This window comes from Symphalangus syndactylus, chromosome 24 (assembly GCF_028878055.3).
Source record: "Symphalangus syndactylus isolate Jambi chromosome 24, NHGRI_mSymSyn1-v2.1_pri, whole genome shotgun sequence".
Taxonomy (NCBI): Eukaryota; Metazoa; Chordata; class Mammalia; order Primates; family Hylobatidae; genus Symphalangus; species Symphalangus syndactylus.
In genome coordinates this window covers 65753737-65772402 of record NC_072446.2, presented here as the reverse complement: position 1 = coordinate 65772402, position 18666 = coordinate 65753737, and the positions used below count along the sequence as shown (strand labels likewise).

Sequence of the window (18666 nt, the reverse complement as noted above, 5' to 3'; positions counted from 1 at the left end):
ACCACTCTCCTCCATTACGACCCCAGGATAGTTTAAAGTAGGAGTTTGTAAGCACTCTCTGCCCTGCCCCTCAGCCCAACAAAGAAGCTACTGAACCTGCGTTTCAAATCCTCACGAAGGCTATTACTGTCCTGCTAGTGCCTTTTTCGAGAATGGTCAACTTCTGGAGTAGTTTGGCTTAAATGAGAATGCTTCACTTTCTACTCATGCCTGTAGCTGGTGCATGAAGAAGACGTAGAGGGGTTTCCCTTTTTGGTGCTAGATGGCTTGTTCTCTCTTCTCTTTTCCTGCATTCATTTCACTATGCTTCTTTTACTTTTTGTCTCTGTGGACAAAGGTTTGTACATCAACTCTGGATGTATGGTAACTGTTTGGAAGTACCGATATATTATCTAATTCAAATCACTCTAGAGGCAACGCAAAGACCATCACTCTTGGCCAACCACCAATCCTTTATGTCCTTCATGGAGATTTGGAAATGTTAGTTCCACACGTGTTGGAAAAAAAATATTCCACAGGGATCTTTGCATGATGGTGTGTAAAAACTTGGTTGAGGATGTTTTCTTGATGACAGTGTGTTGCTGTGGTGTGATGTGCACACTCTACTTGGCAGTCTTGTTTTGTGTCTGTCTGCCAGTATGTTTTTCTGTGTGTTTTGTGTCTCCAAATATAATCACATCACTAAAATAGAACTAAATGTCCTCCAGCTACCTTAATCCTTGTCCAAAATCCAAACTAAACCACAAAACAAGCCCAAACAAGAACAACCTTGTGGACAAAGATTGCAGTCCATTGCAATGGACTCGATTGGAAGTGAAATGTTGAGTAGCTGAGGCATGGTGGTGGCCAACTGTTTGGGTCTGGATTATGATATATCGGTATTCTCTAATGCCTCGACTTAAAACTCATTCGCTTGGTTCGATTCTTCGCTTGAAGAAGTGACAATTGTTGAGAGCTTGCTCCTCCACCCCTGTGCCTTGTCACTCACCCTCTCTTTTGCATAGGCTGAAATCAAGTGATGCTTACAAAAAAGCCTGGGGCAATAATCAGGACGGAGTGGTGGCCAGCCAGCCTGCTCGTGTAGTGGACGAACGGGAGCAGATGGCCATCAGTGGCGGCTTCATCCGCAGGTGAGCCTCATGCAGCATACACTGCAGTGGTTCTCTATTGTCAAGTATAAACAACTCCAAAACTGAGTGGTTTTCTAAAAAACAACCATTTTATTGCTCACTAACGTACACACCGGCTGAGTGTTCTTTTCTAAGCCTTTCCTGGACCTTGCCTGGGTGGGGTGATCCAAGATGGCCCCATTCACTTGTCTGGTGGTTGGCTGGGGCTGTTGGTGGGGCACGTCTGTTCCTCTCCATGTGGCCTCTTCAGCAAGAGAGCCCAGGTTCCTTACATGGTGGTAGCAGCATTCCAAGGGGGCAAGCCTCAGTGCACTTATCAAACCTCTGCTTGCTTACCTTGTATTTGGCGGTTTCATTAGACAAAGCAAGTCACATGACCACATCCAGACTCAATGTGGCAGTAGACAGGCAACACATTCCATGAGTTTAATTGAATAGAGCTTATAAAAGACACTACTTACAGAGGGGTGGGCAGGACTAATAACAAGGAATGGTGAAGCACTTCGGAGCTAGCAATAGCAGGAAGTTGTTACCACCATAGTCCCAGGGGACAGGAGAAGGACTGATTACCAGAACCCAGCAATAGTTACGACTGTGGGCAAGGAACTATCAGTAGAGAAATACAGCCACTACCAAAGCTAAGAGGGAGTGAAAGAGGGAAATAAATGCCATAACCCTTCGCTCCTCTTGCCCTGCAGTTTCACTGGCCATTAGCCAAAGCCTACTGAAAGCCAGAGGGTAAGAGAAGCTGAGTGATACAGTCATGAGGTCAGCTCCTGAGAGCACAGAGCAAAGAAGGTCCAAGAGTAGATTTGGAGTGAAAATAGAGAATAATGAGATTCTTATTAATGATTTATTTTGAAACCTAGAGTCAAAAGCCAGCTTAAATATCTATTTTTAAAAGTTCAAATTATGACTCAAGGGCATTTCCTTTAAAAAAAAAACAAAAAAGAAACTCAAGTTACACACATCAGCCAATTCAGAACTCAGCTCTCCCTTTGCTCCCAGGGAAAGTAGCCCAAAGGTTCTCAAGCGTGGCTGTACATTAGAATCACCAGGGGAGACTTTTTTTTCTTTTACTACCAGTGTTTGGGCCGAATCCACACCAATTGAACCAGAAGCTCTTGAAGTGAGACACAAGCACCTGTGGCCCATTAAAGCTCCTCAGGTGATTCTGATATGCACTCAGGGCCACGCACCATCGAACTAGAAGTATCTCTTAGCTTCCCTACAGGAAAAAGCTAGAAAGTTCTCCTTTAATTTTTTAATTTTCTCTGGCCTGGGCTGATTTTGAAACCATAATGAGCCAGTCTACATTGGGAGTTACCATGGGGGAAGGATTTTAACCCTTCTGAATATTTTTTAGCTCAATACCGTATACACTAGGGAAATTCTGAAATAAGTACCTCCTTAACTTTCAAGTTGGACTGTGAAAAAATGTAATGTGTTTTGTGAGCCAGCTCCTTCCTCCCATTCCCACTCCACTCAACCTGAAACAATACTCTTTTGTCACGGTTTCACAGTTTTTGACTCTGAAATCACCTATGCACCATGCCACTAAAAAACCTATGTTATTAATATATGAGTAAATAAAAATCATCTTGAACAAGTAGCTCTCCTTGGAGTTCCTGGGAGCAAGCAGGGTTAAGGGGCAGACTGTAATTATCATTACTCTTCCCATTGGTGTCAATCCCAAGTGTGAAAAAGAGATGAGCACAGAGACTCTGACTTAGCACAATAAGCTTTTTATTGTATTCTTAATTTGAGTCTTAGAAATATTAAGAATATTCTTAGAAGAATACCGTTTCTAATTCCATCTTTGTGCTCTGACCTAAAGTCCTTTCAAACAAAATGTTTTCATCCTTAAACAATAAAAATTGAAATAAACACATGAAGGGGAAACAACATAATGGAAGGAGTGAGAAAGTAGATAAATTAATCTATTTAATACACCTTCTTTAAGAATAGAAATTTAAAGGTTCAAAAAGCAATTTTAAGCATTTTTTTTAAATGTATGAAAGCTAAAATGTGTTTTTGTACTGGATGGAGATTAAAGATAGATAAAGTTGATGCCCAGAGGACTACGGATTTCCACTATGCTTTGGGTCCTTGGTATTCAATATGTTTTCCACCCTCTGACTTCTAAAACTTGCTCTTTGGATCCCAGGGTAACAAATGATGCCCGAGAAAATGAAATGGATGAAAACCTGGAGCAGGTGAGCGGCATCATCGGGAACCTCCGTCACATGGCCCTGGATATGGGCAATGAGATCGATACACAGAATCGCCAGATCGACAGGATCATGGAGAAGGTGAGCACCTGGCAGTCAGCAAATCACTACTGTGGGTCACTTCTGAAATGACCAACAGGAAGTGTGAAGGGCATAACAAGATCCTCAAAACATGACCTTAGATTCAGGCGCACTGATAGCTGGAAATGTTCTTCATTTTCCAAGAGAAAAATATAGGACACAGCAACAGAATTGGAGTGAAAATAAGAGGGTCAAATTTAATCCAGCAAATATTCTCAAAGGCTCCTCTCAGCCAGGCATTGTGCTAGGCACTGTGGGCCATGTACACATGAGAAAGACACCACCTCTACTGCCAAGAAATTCATGGCCCATGGGAGGCAACAAGCCTCCAGATGAATTTTCTATCACTCAAAATATAATTCACTAAGAGATCCACAGATAAAATGCTAAACAAGGTTAGATAAGGAAAGATCTCAAGAGGCAAAGTTCGGGAAAATCTCAGAATAAGTTGACTTTGAATTGAATCTTGAAGGATGGTTAGTATTAATAGTTTGTCAAGTGGAGGTGGTGAAGGGATAGAATCAGAAAATGGGGGAAAGAACAGTCAGTTTAGCCAGGACATGATTATGAGCTTTGTTTTTATAAATGCCAAAGCTTTAATGGTAATTCAAAAATATCCAGGTTCCATTTCCAGTTTAACAGTTCACATCCCCAGATCTAAAAACAGGGAATTTTATATGATGAAATTGAGTTTCCAGACTTGGCTCTAAGATCCACCATGTCAACGTGGGCCATAAGAAAGACTGGAGGGAGTAGACTGGGAAGGGGTGGGTTTGGGGGCTTAAAATTAGAAAAGATTGGAAAGAAACACTGGAACGTTCCTATAAAGAGACCTAGGGCACCAAAACCTGATATTCTACAACACAGAACTTCGACATAATTTATATTTCCATGTTTCATGCCCTTTCCTCAGTTAGTAGGGTCTTGAATATTGATTACAAACTCTTATGTCCAAATGCTAAAAAGGAGAAATAGAGACATTTTAGATTTAATGATAATTGTACATCTATAATCTACTCAACGTGGGTAACTTATGTTGTGTGTTTATTCCCTGGGAGATGTTGAAGTTCTTTGTCTGATATCCTAAATTTTCTTATAATAATTCATTCCATTTTGGTGAGCAGAACAGTATACTTTTAAGACTTTTAGAATCATAAGTCTAAATAGTAGTTTCTTGGTATGCAAGCAGCCTCCAATGACTTGAAAAAGGAGTAAGTAGGCATAAAGGAAACACTTTGTCCTGTTGTGTTGTACATACTCCATGTTAAAAATATCTGATTGCATATTTTGCCTGATCAGTATGAACTATGCAAACTTTGGTGTGGGTTGGCAAAATACTTGTGCTTTGCTTACTTTTGCAAGTAATGGCATGCTTATCATTGTTAAGAAGGCTTTCATATGATAAAGCTTTTAAAGCTGTGTAAATCAATAGATATTAGAATAATAATGAGAGTTTCAAAACTCACTAGATTCCACCATTGTGGAAGTCAGTGTGGCGATTCCTCAGGGATCTAGAACTAGAAATACTATTTGACCCAGCCATCCCATTACTGGGTATATACCCAAAGGACTATAAATCATGCTGCTATAAAGACACATGCACACGTATGTTTATTGCGGCACTATTCACAATAGCAAAGAGTTGGAACCAACCCAAATGTCCAACAACGATAGACTGGATTAAGAAAATGTGGCACATATACACCATGGAATACTATGCAGCCATAAAAAATGATGAGTTCATGTCCTTTGTAGGGACATGGATGAAACTGGAAAACATCATTCTCAGTAAACTATCGCAAGGACAAAAAACCAAACACCGCATGTTCTCACTCATAGGTGGGAATTGAACTATGAGAACTCATGGACACAGGAAGGGGAACATCACACTCCGAGGACTGTTGTGGGGTGGTGGGAGGGGGGAGGGACAGCATTAGGAGATATACCTAATGCTAAATGACGAGTTAATGGGTGCAGCAAAACAACATGGCACATGGATACATATGTAACAAACCTGCACATTGTGCACATGCACCCTAAAACCTAAAGCATAATAATAAAAAAAAAACTCACTAGAGCCAACACAAGCTGACCTAACCCATTACAGCCCAGAATAATGAACGAAGAAATCATTGCTGAGCTGCCCTCCAACAGAAAAAACAATTTGAAAAAAACAGGAAGTATTCATTTTCTATTAATGGACCCACTTTACTTGCAGATGCAGCTAGATAATGCATCAAAGCCAATTAGGGTTCCAGAAGCAGAGTCTTTACTAATAGAAGGGTCAAATTCTTATTGACAGAGTTGAACTTTAAGCAAGAAAATGTGTTCCTGGAAAGGCAAGTGGCATCTTGATTCTGCCACTTTGAATTTCTAGTTCTCATCTTTAGGGAGAAAGTTTTTCTTCTAGGCCTAGTGTACTATAAAGACAGAGACACATGCAGCTACAAGGTTTAATCAGAAGCCAGGCAGGTGGATGGATAATGACTATTTCCATTTGTATCATTCCATGAGTGCAGAATCATTTAAGTGGGAGAAGGGTCTAATTACCTTTGAATAATTAGCTTCCAGTCAACACTTTAAATAGCCCCTTTTTTTTTCCAGAATCAAAATCCACACATGGTTTAAATAGAGCTCACTTCAACCCAGCATTGCCCAAAATGATCATGTCGCATGAACTGCACAATTATTAATAGATTTCCACCTTCTCATTGAAGTTCTCATTTCTGATAACAGGACAGTATGCAGAAGTTTCCTGCATATCTAAGATGTAATTGCGATCACACTGTAGGGGTAAGGAGAGTCTTATGATGTTTCTCTCGTAGTCTTTCATGACCCCAACAGCAACCTTTACCCAGCTCTATCAGTCATGACCTTTTCTCATCACTTGGATCAATAGTGAAGTTTTGGGAGTCCTTAACAATGAGATTTTCAATACATCCTCATGGATTGTCAAGAAATTACTTTATTTAAAAATCTCATTTTCTGCTTAAGGATATTTATGTATATAAATAAATAACCTTATATGTATAAATAAATAACTATATATAAATAACCATATATAAAAATAAACAATCATATATAGATATACCTTCTAAGGTTGAAAACATAATTTTTTCAGAAAACACTGAATTGGAAGCAAGCCTGTATCAGAGGGTTTATGGGAACTGTTGCTAAGGAAATACCTTAGCAGTGTTCAAACTTTGATTTAAAGTTATCAGTGATAAGTTAGGCATGCAGTCCCAGCTACTCCAGAGGCTGAGGCGGGAGAATTCCTTGAGCCCAGGAGTTCCAGGCTGCAGTGAGCTATGATCGTGCCACTGCACTCACACTCCAGCCTGGGCGACAGAGCAAGATCCCATCTCTAATAAGTAAATATATAAAAATAAAGTTGTCAGTGGTAGATGACAGGTACACGTTGGAATACAGTGAGGCTGAAGCTTTCGCAGTCCTCACGTTCTTCTGTCAGTGAGAAAACACAGCATTTGAGAGCTAAGACTTTGAGTTCTAAAAGGGTCTTGCCATTCACCAGCTCTGTGACCTGATTGCCTCACCTGAAGGATAGTAAGAGAACTGTTCAAACCCAGGATCAGAACAGGCTGGAAGTCTGAACTGGGTCCTAAAAGTTACCTGGCATGGTCTGAAGTTGAAGAGATTCCCAGAGTGTTCAGAAGATGGATTGAACAGCTCCTTCTAACCTTTTACTGGCTCTTTGGTGGTCATCCTGGCCTTCTCACAAGGACAAACATGTAACATATGTTGGGCACTCCAGCAAATTGAGAATTTTCTAAATGGAAATATAAAAATTGGAATGGGACAGCCATCATAAATAAAGTCCTACAGCATATAAGTAGGGTGATCATAGGGGCATTCTCCAAATACCAGGAAGACATCTACAAGGGATTCCAGACTTTCTTTTTTCTAAAAGAAGCTAATTCTTTTATATAATAAAGGGGCAGTGCTTTCTGTGTCAAATATTGCATGGGGGGGAATTTTCATATGCTTCAGAAGTAAGTTAGTTGGAAATCACAGATGCTCATTGAACCTAAGTCTGTTTCAGCTCCTCCCAGATCCTTTGAGGATATCCAGAGTAACCTCATGCTCTACTTCAAATATCCCCAAGTGAAGGCTCCTCAGTGCATTCTTGTACAGGAGATCCTAGAATGTTTGTGCTCAGAAATGCCATCATTTTTAAATGAATTATTTTTCTCATTTGAGCTTTTCAAAGCATTCAGTCTGGCAACATAATAATTCAATCTACAGGAACATTTCACATTGCTCTGATCCTGTAATTTTCCTTTGCACTGAAGGGTCATTATTTCTGATACCATTTGTAGCTGGAAAGAGAGGGCTTAAGAACCAAGTAAAATTGGTGAGATTATCCATTTTCCAATTGAGAAACCTGAGGTCAAAAATGTGAGTCTGTAGTTCAAAACAATCAAAATCAGTGCCCTGTCTTACTATGTAAATACCGATTTTAAAAGACAAGTGTTAATTATCCACACAGATGACAGAGAACCATTGCCAGGTATTCAGTTATGATTAATCTGGAAATATGTTTGTTTTAACTTTGCAAATTTCTATTTGAACATGGATAATTCTAATGGCCTGAGAATTCAGAATATGAACTGAATACAGAAGACTCAGCTCAATAAAAATGGGGAAGTACAGCACCACAATAGGTACAAAGTTGGTAATCATTGAGTGATACTGGTTGAGAAAAAAAGTTTGGTTTCCCCACACTGCCTGAGCCTCCTCCTCTTCTTCCCAGGCTGTAGGAGGACAGACAGCATTACCAGTCAGGGAAGGACAAAATAAAAGCCTCAACAGAATCGTTGTCTTCACCTCTGCTTGCTAATGCATTTTTCTCAGTGGTGATGGGAATCATTCATTTTCTGGAATTTAAAGATTTATGCTGGTAGCAGCCCTAGGTTTCATGCTGCATATACAGCAAACGTAACCCAAGCAGTAAAGAGATCAACCAAGAGATTAAAGCCAGCCAGCTACAAAATCATGGCAAATGTGCACCTGTTAAAGACAAGACAGTTATTAAACTCATAGAAATGAATCTTCAGAAATGCAACTTAAAAACTATTTTTTTATTTTTTATTTTTTTATTATACTTTAGATTTTAGGGTACATGTGCACAATATGCAGGTTTGTTACATATGTATCCATGTGCCATGTTGATTTCCTGCACCCATTAACTCGTCATTTAGCATTAGGTATATCTCCTAATGCTGTCCCTCCCCCCTCCCCCAACCCCACAACAGTCCCCGGAGTGTGATGTTCCCCTTCGTGAACTTAAAAACTATTAAGCATCTCAGAAGCAAGCCAAGTTTTCACACAGTAACAATAATTGCAAGATAAACTAATGAGCCCTTCATTTTGCAAAACATTATTCCAAGCACATTATGTGTATAAACTCATTTGATCTCAGCAAATTGAATAGTAAGTGATGAATAGTGTGGACTCTGACTCCAGGTTGCTAGCATTCAGACTCTGGTTTCTCCATTTATTAGTACTAAGACTTCAGACAAATGCCCCAGATCGTTTCTGACCGCTTTTCTCATTTGGAAAAGGGAGCTAATAATAGTACACACTTTATAGTTGATGTTGTTAATCTTGATGTTGTCAAAGTTTAATGAGTGGAACAAAGTACAGTTGACCCTTGAACAACGTGGGGATTTAGGTTGTCAACCCCCATGCAGCTGAAAATTTTTTGACTCCCTCAAAATTTAACTAATAGCCTACTGTTGACCAGAATCCTTAATGACATAAAAAGTCCATTAACATCTATGTTTTATGTATTATTTACTGTATTCTTATGATAAAGTAAGCTGGAGAAAAGAAAATGTTATTAAGAAAATCATAAGGAAGATAAAATACATTTATAATACTATACTGTATTTATTGATACCATCAGTTTATATCATTTGTTTACAAGATGAATCATCGGTCTGAAATATTCAGTACACATTAAGCAATTCAACTTTTTCTTGAAATGTCGTGACTTTTTTTTGCTTTTTGGGAGCACTGCTAGCATCACTGGTGGCACTTTGTATGGGTGCCATGATGTTATTCAAGGTTTACAGTACTGCACTAACCATGATTTTTTTAAAATGTGAAACTGCAAGAGATCACTTTTTACTGCACTATGCAATTTATTGGAGAGATCGTGAGGATGATTAGTATCACAGAGCATTTTAAACGGATGCTCACAACACTTGAGTTCACCACAATAATAGGAGGTGGCTATGAAATTATTACAGTAGTACAGTATGGACTACAGTTAATTTTATACAATTATGATTTAATACTTCATCTTTACATTTCTCTCAACTGCAAATAGGCCCATGTATGGTCTATATTTGTTTAAGTCTCATAAATTTTAACTTTTCAAAGTAGATTTATATGTATTTTATGATAGTAAATAATAGACTAGACTAGTATCTACATATATTTCATGCATTCATGACATGGCTAATTTTCTCTTAATTTTCTCAATATTTCTAAGTAACACATTCATCTGCAAGTTTGTCTTAATTATTGCAAATCTCCAAAGCATTTTCCAGTGTATTTATTGAAAAAAAATCCTGGCCAGGCACAATGGCACATGCCTGTAATCTCAGCATTTTGGGAGGCTGAGGAGGGAGGACTGCTTGAGCCCAGGAGTTCGAGACCAGCCTGGGCAACATAGTGAGATCTCATCTATACAAAAAGTAGAGAAATTAGCCAGGCATGGTGGCATGCACCTGTGGTCTTAGCTATTTAGGAGGCTGAGATGGGAGGATCACTTGAGCCCAGGTAGTCAAGGGTACAGTGAGCCATGATCACACCACTGTTCTCCAGCCTGGGCATCAGAGCAAGACCCTGTCTCAAAAAAAAGAAAGAAAGAAATTCACATAAAAGTGGATCCACACCATTCAAACCCATCATGTCCAAGGGTCCACTGTACATGCTCATGCTCATTAGCAATATTTTTTATCATCCAGGTCAGAGACGAGAAAGCTGAGCCCCCAAGATGTAATTTGTTCAAAGGGACACTGCTAATAAATTAGCCACGGTTTCAATCCTACTGTATAAGAAGTGTAATTCAACTTGGTCCAACAGATGTGAATGCCTACCATAGAAGTCACTAAGTGTCTTTCTAGGATAGAAAGATAAATCATATATAAGCCTATGCTCTCTGGTAGGGAAAATTATTAAAAATGAAAATTAAAAAAGCAATGATTCTGAATAAATATATTCGTTCATTAAAAAAAATGAAAATTAAGCCTCTACGGTCACGTTCAAATAGAGCCATAGCCGTCATTCTGGGAAGACAAGCTGAACAAGGAGGTTTTAAGTGGTTTCACCCAAGAGGAAGCATTGGACCTGGACCGAGAAGGGCGAATGGATTTTTAAGGGGTAACCTGAGTTCTGTTTCTTTTCCCCCTTTTCTAGGCTGATTCCAACAAAACCAGAATTGATGAGGCCAACCAACGTGCAACAAAGATGCTGGGAAGTGGTTAAATGTGCCCACCTGTGTTCTTCTCCAAATGCTGTCGGGCAAGATAGCTCCTTCATGCTTTTCTCATGGTATTATCTAGTAGGTCTGCACACATAACACACATCAGTCCACCCCCATTGTGAATGTTGTCCTGTGTCATCTGTCAGCTTCCCAACAATACTTTGTGTCTTTTGTTTTCTCTTGGTCTCTTTCTTTCCAAAGGTTGTACATAGTGGTCATTTGGTGGCTCTAACTCCTTGATGTCTTGAGTTTCATTTTTCATTTTCTCTCCTCGGTGGCATTTGCTGAATAACAACAGTTTAGGAATGCTCAATGTGCTGTTGATTCTTTCAATCCACAGTATTGTTCTTGTAAAACTGTGACATTCCACAGAGCTACTGCCACGGTCCTTCGAGTGTCAGGCTCTGAATCTCTCAAAATGTGCCGTCTTTGGTTCCTCATGGCTGTTATCTGTCTTTATGATTTCATGATTAGACAATGTGGAATTACATAACAGGCATTGCACTAAAAGTGATGTGATTTATGCATTTATGCATGAGAACTAAATAGATTTTTAGATTCCTACTTAAACAAAAACTTTCCATGACAGTAGCATACTGATGAGACAACACACACACACACATAAAACAACAGCAACAACAAGAGAACAACAACAAAGCATGCTCAGTATTGAGACACTGTCAAGATTAAGTTATACCAGCAAAAGTGCAGTAGTGTCACTTTTTTCCTGTCAATATATAGAGACTTCTAAATCATAATCATCCTTTTTTAAAAAAAAGAATTTTAAAAAAGATGGATTTGACACACTCACCATTTAATCATTTCCAGCAAAATATATGTTTGGCTGAAATTTTGTCAAATGGATGTAATATAAGGTTTGTTTGCTGCTTTTGATGGCTACGTTTTGGAGAGAGCAATCTTGCTGTGAAACAGTGTGGATGTAAATTTTATAAGGCTGACTCTTACTAACCACCATTTCCCCTGTGGTTTGTTATCAGTACAATTCTTTGTTGCTTAATCTAGAGCTATGCACACCAAATTGCTGAGATGTTTAGTAGCTGATAAAGAAACCTTTTAAAAAGTAATATAAATGAATGAAATATAGATAAACTGTGAGATAAATATCATTATAGCATGTAATATTAAATTCCTCCTGTCTCCTCTGTCAGTTTGTGAAGTGATTGACATTTTGTAGCTAGTTTAAAATTATTAAAAATTATAGACTCCAGATGATCTGCTTTAATTTCTTCATGGACTCGTCTGATTTTGCACTCACACGAGAAGAGAAAGCCTGGCTACCCTATCCCAGCTACTAAAAGCCAGTTCTGTGTGCCGAGGACAGGGGGGAAAATAGAAGATTGAAGCATGATTCCAGTGGCAACTGACAACTTGGCTTGATTCTCATAACCTGCTCCAGAATTACCTGGTGAATTCAGTGTTGACTAAGGGAGAGAATGTAGTTATCCAGAAGACGTAGAAAAAAAAATTTATAGGAAAAAAATCTATGGTACCCAGGCATGGCCCTACATAGAGTCAGGTATATCTGGTGTCTGTCAACTCCAATCTTCCTTCCTTTCCACAAAATCTCCACCATCTAAAATTGAGGGCTTCACTACCACACCACTACTGACTCCATGTTTTTTTAAACAGCTTTACTGACTCACTATAAAATTCATCCATTTAAATATATAATTAATTTCTTTTGTATATTCACAGAGGTTTGCAATCTAATTTTAGAACATCTTTATCACTGCCGCCAAAACACCCCATAGCTATTAGCAATCACTCCCATCTCACTTCTCCCAGCCCTAGGGAACTACTAGTTTACTAGTTATTTCTATAGATTTGCCTATACGTTTCATATAAATGGCATCATACAATGTGTGGTCTTCGGGAACTGGCTTCTTTCACTTAATATAATGTTTTCAAGGTTCCTCCATGTTGTACCACAGATCAGTACTTCATTCTTTTTTATGGCCAAATAATATTCTATTGTATGCATAGGTACTATTTTGTTTATCCATTCATCAGGTTATGAATATTTGCATTATTTCTGCTTTTTGACTTTTTTTTTTTTTTGAGACAGAATCTTGCTCTGTCACTCAGGCTGGAGTGCAGTGGCATGATCTCGGCTCACTACAACCTCTGCCTCCCGGTTCAAGTGATTATCCTTCCTCAGCCTCCCAAGTAGCTGGGATTACAGGCGCCTTTCACCACATCCAGCTATTTTTTTTGTTTGTTTGTTTTTAGTAGATACTGGGTTTCACCATGTTGGCCAGGCTGGTCTCAAACTCCTGACCTCAGGTGATCCACCTGCCTTGGCCTCCCAAAGTGCTAGGATTACAGGCATGAGCCACCGCGTTCGGCCGCTTTTTGACTATTATGAATAATGCTGCTATGAACATTGATGTAAAAGTTTTTGTGTAGACGTAAGATTTTTTATTCACTTGCCCCACAGTTTTACCAACACCATTGCCTGTCCCACCACAACCACCACTAACATCTCCACCACCATCACCTCCACCATCACTATCCCTACCCCTACTAACACCACCACTGCCTCATTTACCACCACCTTACCTTTTCCACTGGCTCTACCACCTCCACACCATCTTAACCAGCATGCCCATTACCTCCACCCTTATTACCACCACCATTATAATCACCATCATCACCTCCGTCACCACCACTGCTCCCACTGCCACCATCACCACCACCACCTGACCGCCCATCTCCTCTGCCAACATCATCATCATCACTTCCATCACCCCTGCCACCTCCTCCACCTCTCTCTATATCCACATAGTAGCAATGCAGATACATTCATCCTGGTTGCCTTGGTTGGCTGTCAGATAATTTTATCCATAAAAGCATCCTGGAGGTTTGGTGAGAGCAATTAAGGAGCAAGAACAGTGATGACAGTAAATATGAGTAGTTCTTTAACCTTCTCTCAAGCCTGAGAACAGGCTCTATAAGTAGCCAGAGGCTTTTGGAAGTTATTCTAAGGCACAATAGTAACAACAAACTTACTCCTTAAAATTAAGGTAGTAGAAAGGATGCTAGAAGATGGGAAAAGTGAATAAATTTACTGCATACGTCAAAGCTGCCAAGGGGTCAAATATGGGCCACATTCGAAAATTCTGTTCCAAACTCCATCTGTTCTTAGCCAGATGAGTGTGTTTCCACATCATTTGAGCAATTAAAACCTCTCACTGGATACATTAAAAGTAAGATACAGGCATTTTGCTTTAAAGCCTGTCACATTTTTCTTTCTGAAGCATATTTCTTTTGATGATTGAGGTTATCCAGCCATGGCTTGTATGCAATCATCTCCATTAGGCTAAAGGGAGACCTATGCCCCAGGGATGAATCAGCTCTGGGTAATGCACCAACTCAGAAAGTACATTAGAAATGAAATGATTAAGGCAATGTGGAACACTGTGAAAGTTCAATCTTCTACCTCCCTCGTACTTGGCACTGGCAGAGGACCCTTCTACAAAAGACCAGAAGGTGAAGGGTGGCCCCAGATCCCAGTAACAGAGTCCTTTTCTCTTGTGCGACTCTCATTTCTATTTCTGTTACCCTTCTTCCACATCCTCCTAGAGCCTCTGCTTTCACCAGCTTTCCCCAATCTCTGTGTCACTAATTCATTAATAAATTGATGATTGCATTGAAAAAGAAAAGAAAGGAAAGAAAATCCATATTTTGTGGCCATCTATCTAGTACATGCCAGGCACTGTGCTAAGTGCTTCATTTATTTTGACTCATTAAACTCTTAAAAAACAAAAAAAAAAAGCTTGGCAATTTGGCAAAACCAGCATTATTAGCCCCATTTTGCAGATGAAGAAACTGATAGTTTATCTGAACAAGCTCTCTCAGCTAATAAGTGATGTGGGTGTGATTTAAGCCAGATGTGTGTGACTTTGAAGTTTTAGAGAGTCCTGAAATATACATTTCAGAAATGCACCTCTGTCAATTCAGCCAGCCAAGAAACTCCTGGAGACAATTGCCTCCACAAGGAGAAGCAAAGAAAGATGGACTAAATGTCATAGCAGAAGGTCCTTGTGAACCTACCTTTTATTCACTCATTCATTCAAGAAATATTTATTGAGCTTCCATTATATATCAAGCCCTGTTCTGAGTATTGGAAAAACAGCAGTAGGAGAAACAAAAAGCAAACAGACAAAGCAGGGAAAATTCCTTGCATTAACTGAACTTACACTCAAGCTACGGAGAGAGAGATTAACAATATATAAAGTGTATGGAATGGTAAATGTTGTAGAGAAATGCAACACAATGAACGGGGTACAGAGCATAAGAGGTAGGACAGAGGGTGTATCTTAGTCCACTTGTGCTGCTATAATCAAATATCACAGACTGGGTAATTCATAAATAAAAGAAATTTATTTCTCACAGTTCTGAAGACTGGGAAGGCCAAGATCGAGTTACCAGCAAATTTGATGTCTGGTAAGGGCTGCTCTCTGTGCTTCAAAGATAGTGCCTTATTGCTACATCCTCTGGAGGGGAAAAACTCTGTGTCCTCACATAGAGGAAGGTAGAAGGACAAAAGGGACTAAGCTAGTTCTCTCCAGCCCTGTTAAAAGGCACTAATTCATTCATGAGAGTGAAGCTCTCATGACTTAATCACTCCCCAGAAGCCCCCATTTCTTAATACCACCACAATGGGGTTTAAGTTTCAACACATGAATTTTGGAGGTGACACATTCAATTCATAGCCAGGTGTTACTGTAAAATAGAATGGTCAGGGAAGACCTCACCAATAAAGTGAAGTTTAGTCAGGGAATTCTTCAAGATTTAGTAATTAAAATACATCCAGAGTGACCCACTGGAGAAGCAGAGGCTGAAAGTGATGAAACAAAAGTACAAATTGCCTCTATCTTTTCATTTAATAATAGTGGAGTACCTCCCCTGCAAATCAGTACTCGTGTTAAGTATTTCCTACATATGCTAGAAGAAAGTTGCAAACCCTTGGCCCAGTGAGCAAGGAAGCAAGTTCAGATAATGAGACAAGTGGTATGCAAGGAATGAATGTCAAGTCAAATTTTCTTAGAAGAGTAGAAGGTGTTGACCTCATGGTCCAAGATTTAGGTCTTCATACAATCATCCATTTACTAATTTACCTTCAAACATGTTTGTTGTGTAACTACCTCAGGTTCTTTAAGTTTTGGATACTCAAGTCTGTCTCTTAGAATGTAGGGAACAAGAAAACAAAGGAAAAGTGAACCATTATCAAGGCATTTAACGTAGTACCCGCAGCTATCTCCTGGATGAGTTGCCAGCACTCTCAGTTGTCTCACTGTTCTGGAGGAGCAATCCCAGGAAGGATGCCTCCAGCTGGTATTCACCACCCACCATTACACAATCCTTGGCTCCTCTAGCCTCTTGCCATAACATAGCTTCTAGACCATTCTATTCAGGGGGTTGACTGCCTTGAGTTTATGATCCTATCTCCATAAAGAAATCAGAAAAATTTGGCACATAATCCTCCTACCAGACCCTGCTGATGCCTTGCCCACATCCTCCAAGCACACACCTCTGTTCATAAAATGCTGTTTGCAGTGAAGAATCATGTAATTCTCTGCCTTGTGGCAGGGATAGCCAGAACGCTGAAGTTTTAACGGACTTGCAAGCAGTCATTAAGAATGGATGAGGATGGATGAGTGGATACCCCAGCTTCTTTGGCCCTAGGTTGGGATAACTCCAAGGTGTGTGTTCTGCATTGTCTCCCAGAGTTCCCCAGCTGAATCAGTCTCTAATTGCTCATGTGATAACTCACCTGATAATTATCAATCACTTTACTGGTTATCTGCTTTTCTCTGTCTCTTTCTCACCTTTCCTACTTTTTTTTTCTGGAATCTCTTCTCAAATAAACTACTCACCCAAAAAACCTTGTCTCAGGGCCTGCTCTTCAGAGACTCCTACTAAGACAACACCTTCACAAGATTCAGGCCAGCTCCTAAGCATCTTCCCCAAAACACTGCTGTAGAGAAATGTGCTGCCTTCCATCTGCTTCAAAGCATTTTTTGGATCCATCATTATTCAGTGAAATGCCCCTTGGCATTCTTTGGTGCTGAGCAAGAAGCTGCATGCAAAGCAATACCAAAATAATTGCCTAAACCTACTGCCCTTCACCATGAAACTTAGCCTTTGTCCTCAGGCATCACTGCACCCTCCCCAAACAACGGTTGGAGAAATGAAAGTTTATAGTAAAAAGCAATGTTCTGCCTCCCACAAAATTGCACACTAACGGGTAGCATGGACATGCTGTGGAAAGAGAATTCAATCAGGAGTCTTGATTAAGACTTCCCTGAGTTTTAGTCTATGGAGAAGCAAAATGGACATCATGATGCTTGCCTTACCAATTCCACAAGGTGGTTGGGAATATCAGTGAGGATAATGTTCATTAACTTGCCTTGTGAATCTTCCATACCACTAAGATGATGATTAAGGTGAAAGGAAACACAATCAGCACCATCAAGGTCAGAAACAGGCCTCTCTCGCTTCTTTTAATTAGAAAATTCACTCATCACATGTATGTGCACAGGTTGTACTCACTGGACTTCATCTTAGGTTTAAGTAAATTAATTTCACATCAAATAGGTTTCATACCTTTGTTGGGTCTACCAATAAACTGCCCAAGTATCTCCATGTTCCCAATTGTAGCAGTGGGGGTACTGAATTTTTCACCATCAAAATTCAGTCTCTGACCATTACCCAAAAGTCATCAAGGTCAAGGGCATTAATACTGTTTTCTCTATTGTTCATGTCCAGAAAATAGGAATACTTCCCCAAATGTTACTATGAGCCCAAACGACTTTTACACTCCACAGTTCTATCTTACTGTTACCTGTTGTTATCATTTTTGCCAGTACTGTTAATGGTAATAAGGGAAACCAGGCAAAATATTCAAGGAATATGGTGGAGGCTATGAACTTCTGTTGTCAGTTAGCTACTACTATGTAACAAACTGCCCCAAAACATAGTGTCTTAAAATAATAAATATTTATTTAGCTTGCAATTTTGCAGTTTGGCATTTGGGGATAAGCTTGGCTGGCAGTTCTTCCGGTCTCTGCTGGGCTCCTCATGTGATTGTGGTCAGCTACAGCCCACTGGATAGCTCAGCTTCTGGGAGTTGGCCAGCTATTGACTGAGGCTCCTTCTCTATGAAGACTCTCATTCTCCAGCAGGGAGCCAAGGTTTGTTCTCATGACAAAGTCAGGAGTCCAAAAAAGAGATTGGAAGCATGCAAGTTATCTTGAGGACTAAGCTTTTCACCTCTGCCACATCCTATTGGCCAAAGCAAGTCACAAGACCTGTCCAGATCCAAGAAATAGAGAAATATGCTCTGACTCTTGTTGAAAAATTCTTCAGTCTCATTGCAAAGAGTGTGCATACAGAGATTGGTGAATAGTATGCCTGTCTTTGCAATCAATCTACTACAACCTCAAAGAGGTGTATGGAATTCTTCTCTCCTCTTTGACCCTAGACACTTATGAAAACAAAAAGTTAAGGTGAACTCTCTGTTTCTTAGAGAGGGCACATGCCAGTATTCTTCCCCTTTAATGGTATTCAAAAGAAAAATCACAGGGCTCAGTGGTCCAGCAGCCCAACGGAGGATTTGAGAACCATGAGCGGAGTGATTGTAGGTAGGGCTGAGGGTGGCTGCTGACAGCCTGTTGATAAAACTGAC

At 39.8% G+C, this 18666-nt stretch overlaps 1 protein-coding gene across 6 annotated transcripts in view; it reads left to right on the top strand.

The window, feature by feature from the left end:
• SNAP25 (synaptosome associated protein 25) overlaps nt 1-12183 on the top strand; it is an 88305-nt gene extending 76122 nt beyond the window's left edge. For all 6 annotated transcript variants that reach the window (XM_055265066.2, XM_055265067.2, XM_055265065.1 and 3 more), the window contains exons 6-8: nt 1005-1130; nt 3298-3442; nt 10889-12183. In XM_055265066.2, the coding sequence (XP_055121041.1) occupies nt 1005-1130; nt 3298-3442; nt 10889-10957 (340 nt within the window). In that variant the 3' untranslated portion in view covers nt 10958-12183. The remainder of the gene's footprint in view (nt 1-1004; nt 1131-3297; nt 3443-10888) is intronic.
• The last annotated feature ends 6483 nt before the right edge of the window (nt 12184-18666 follow it).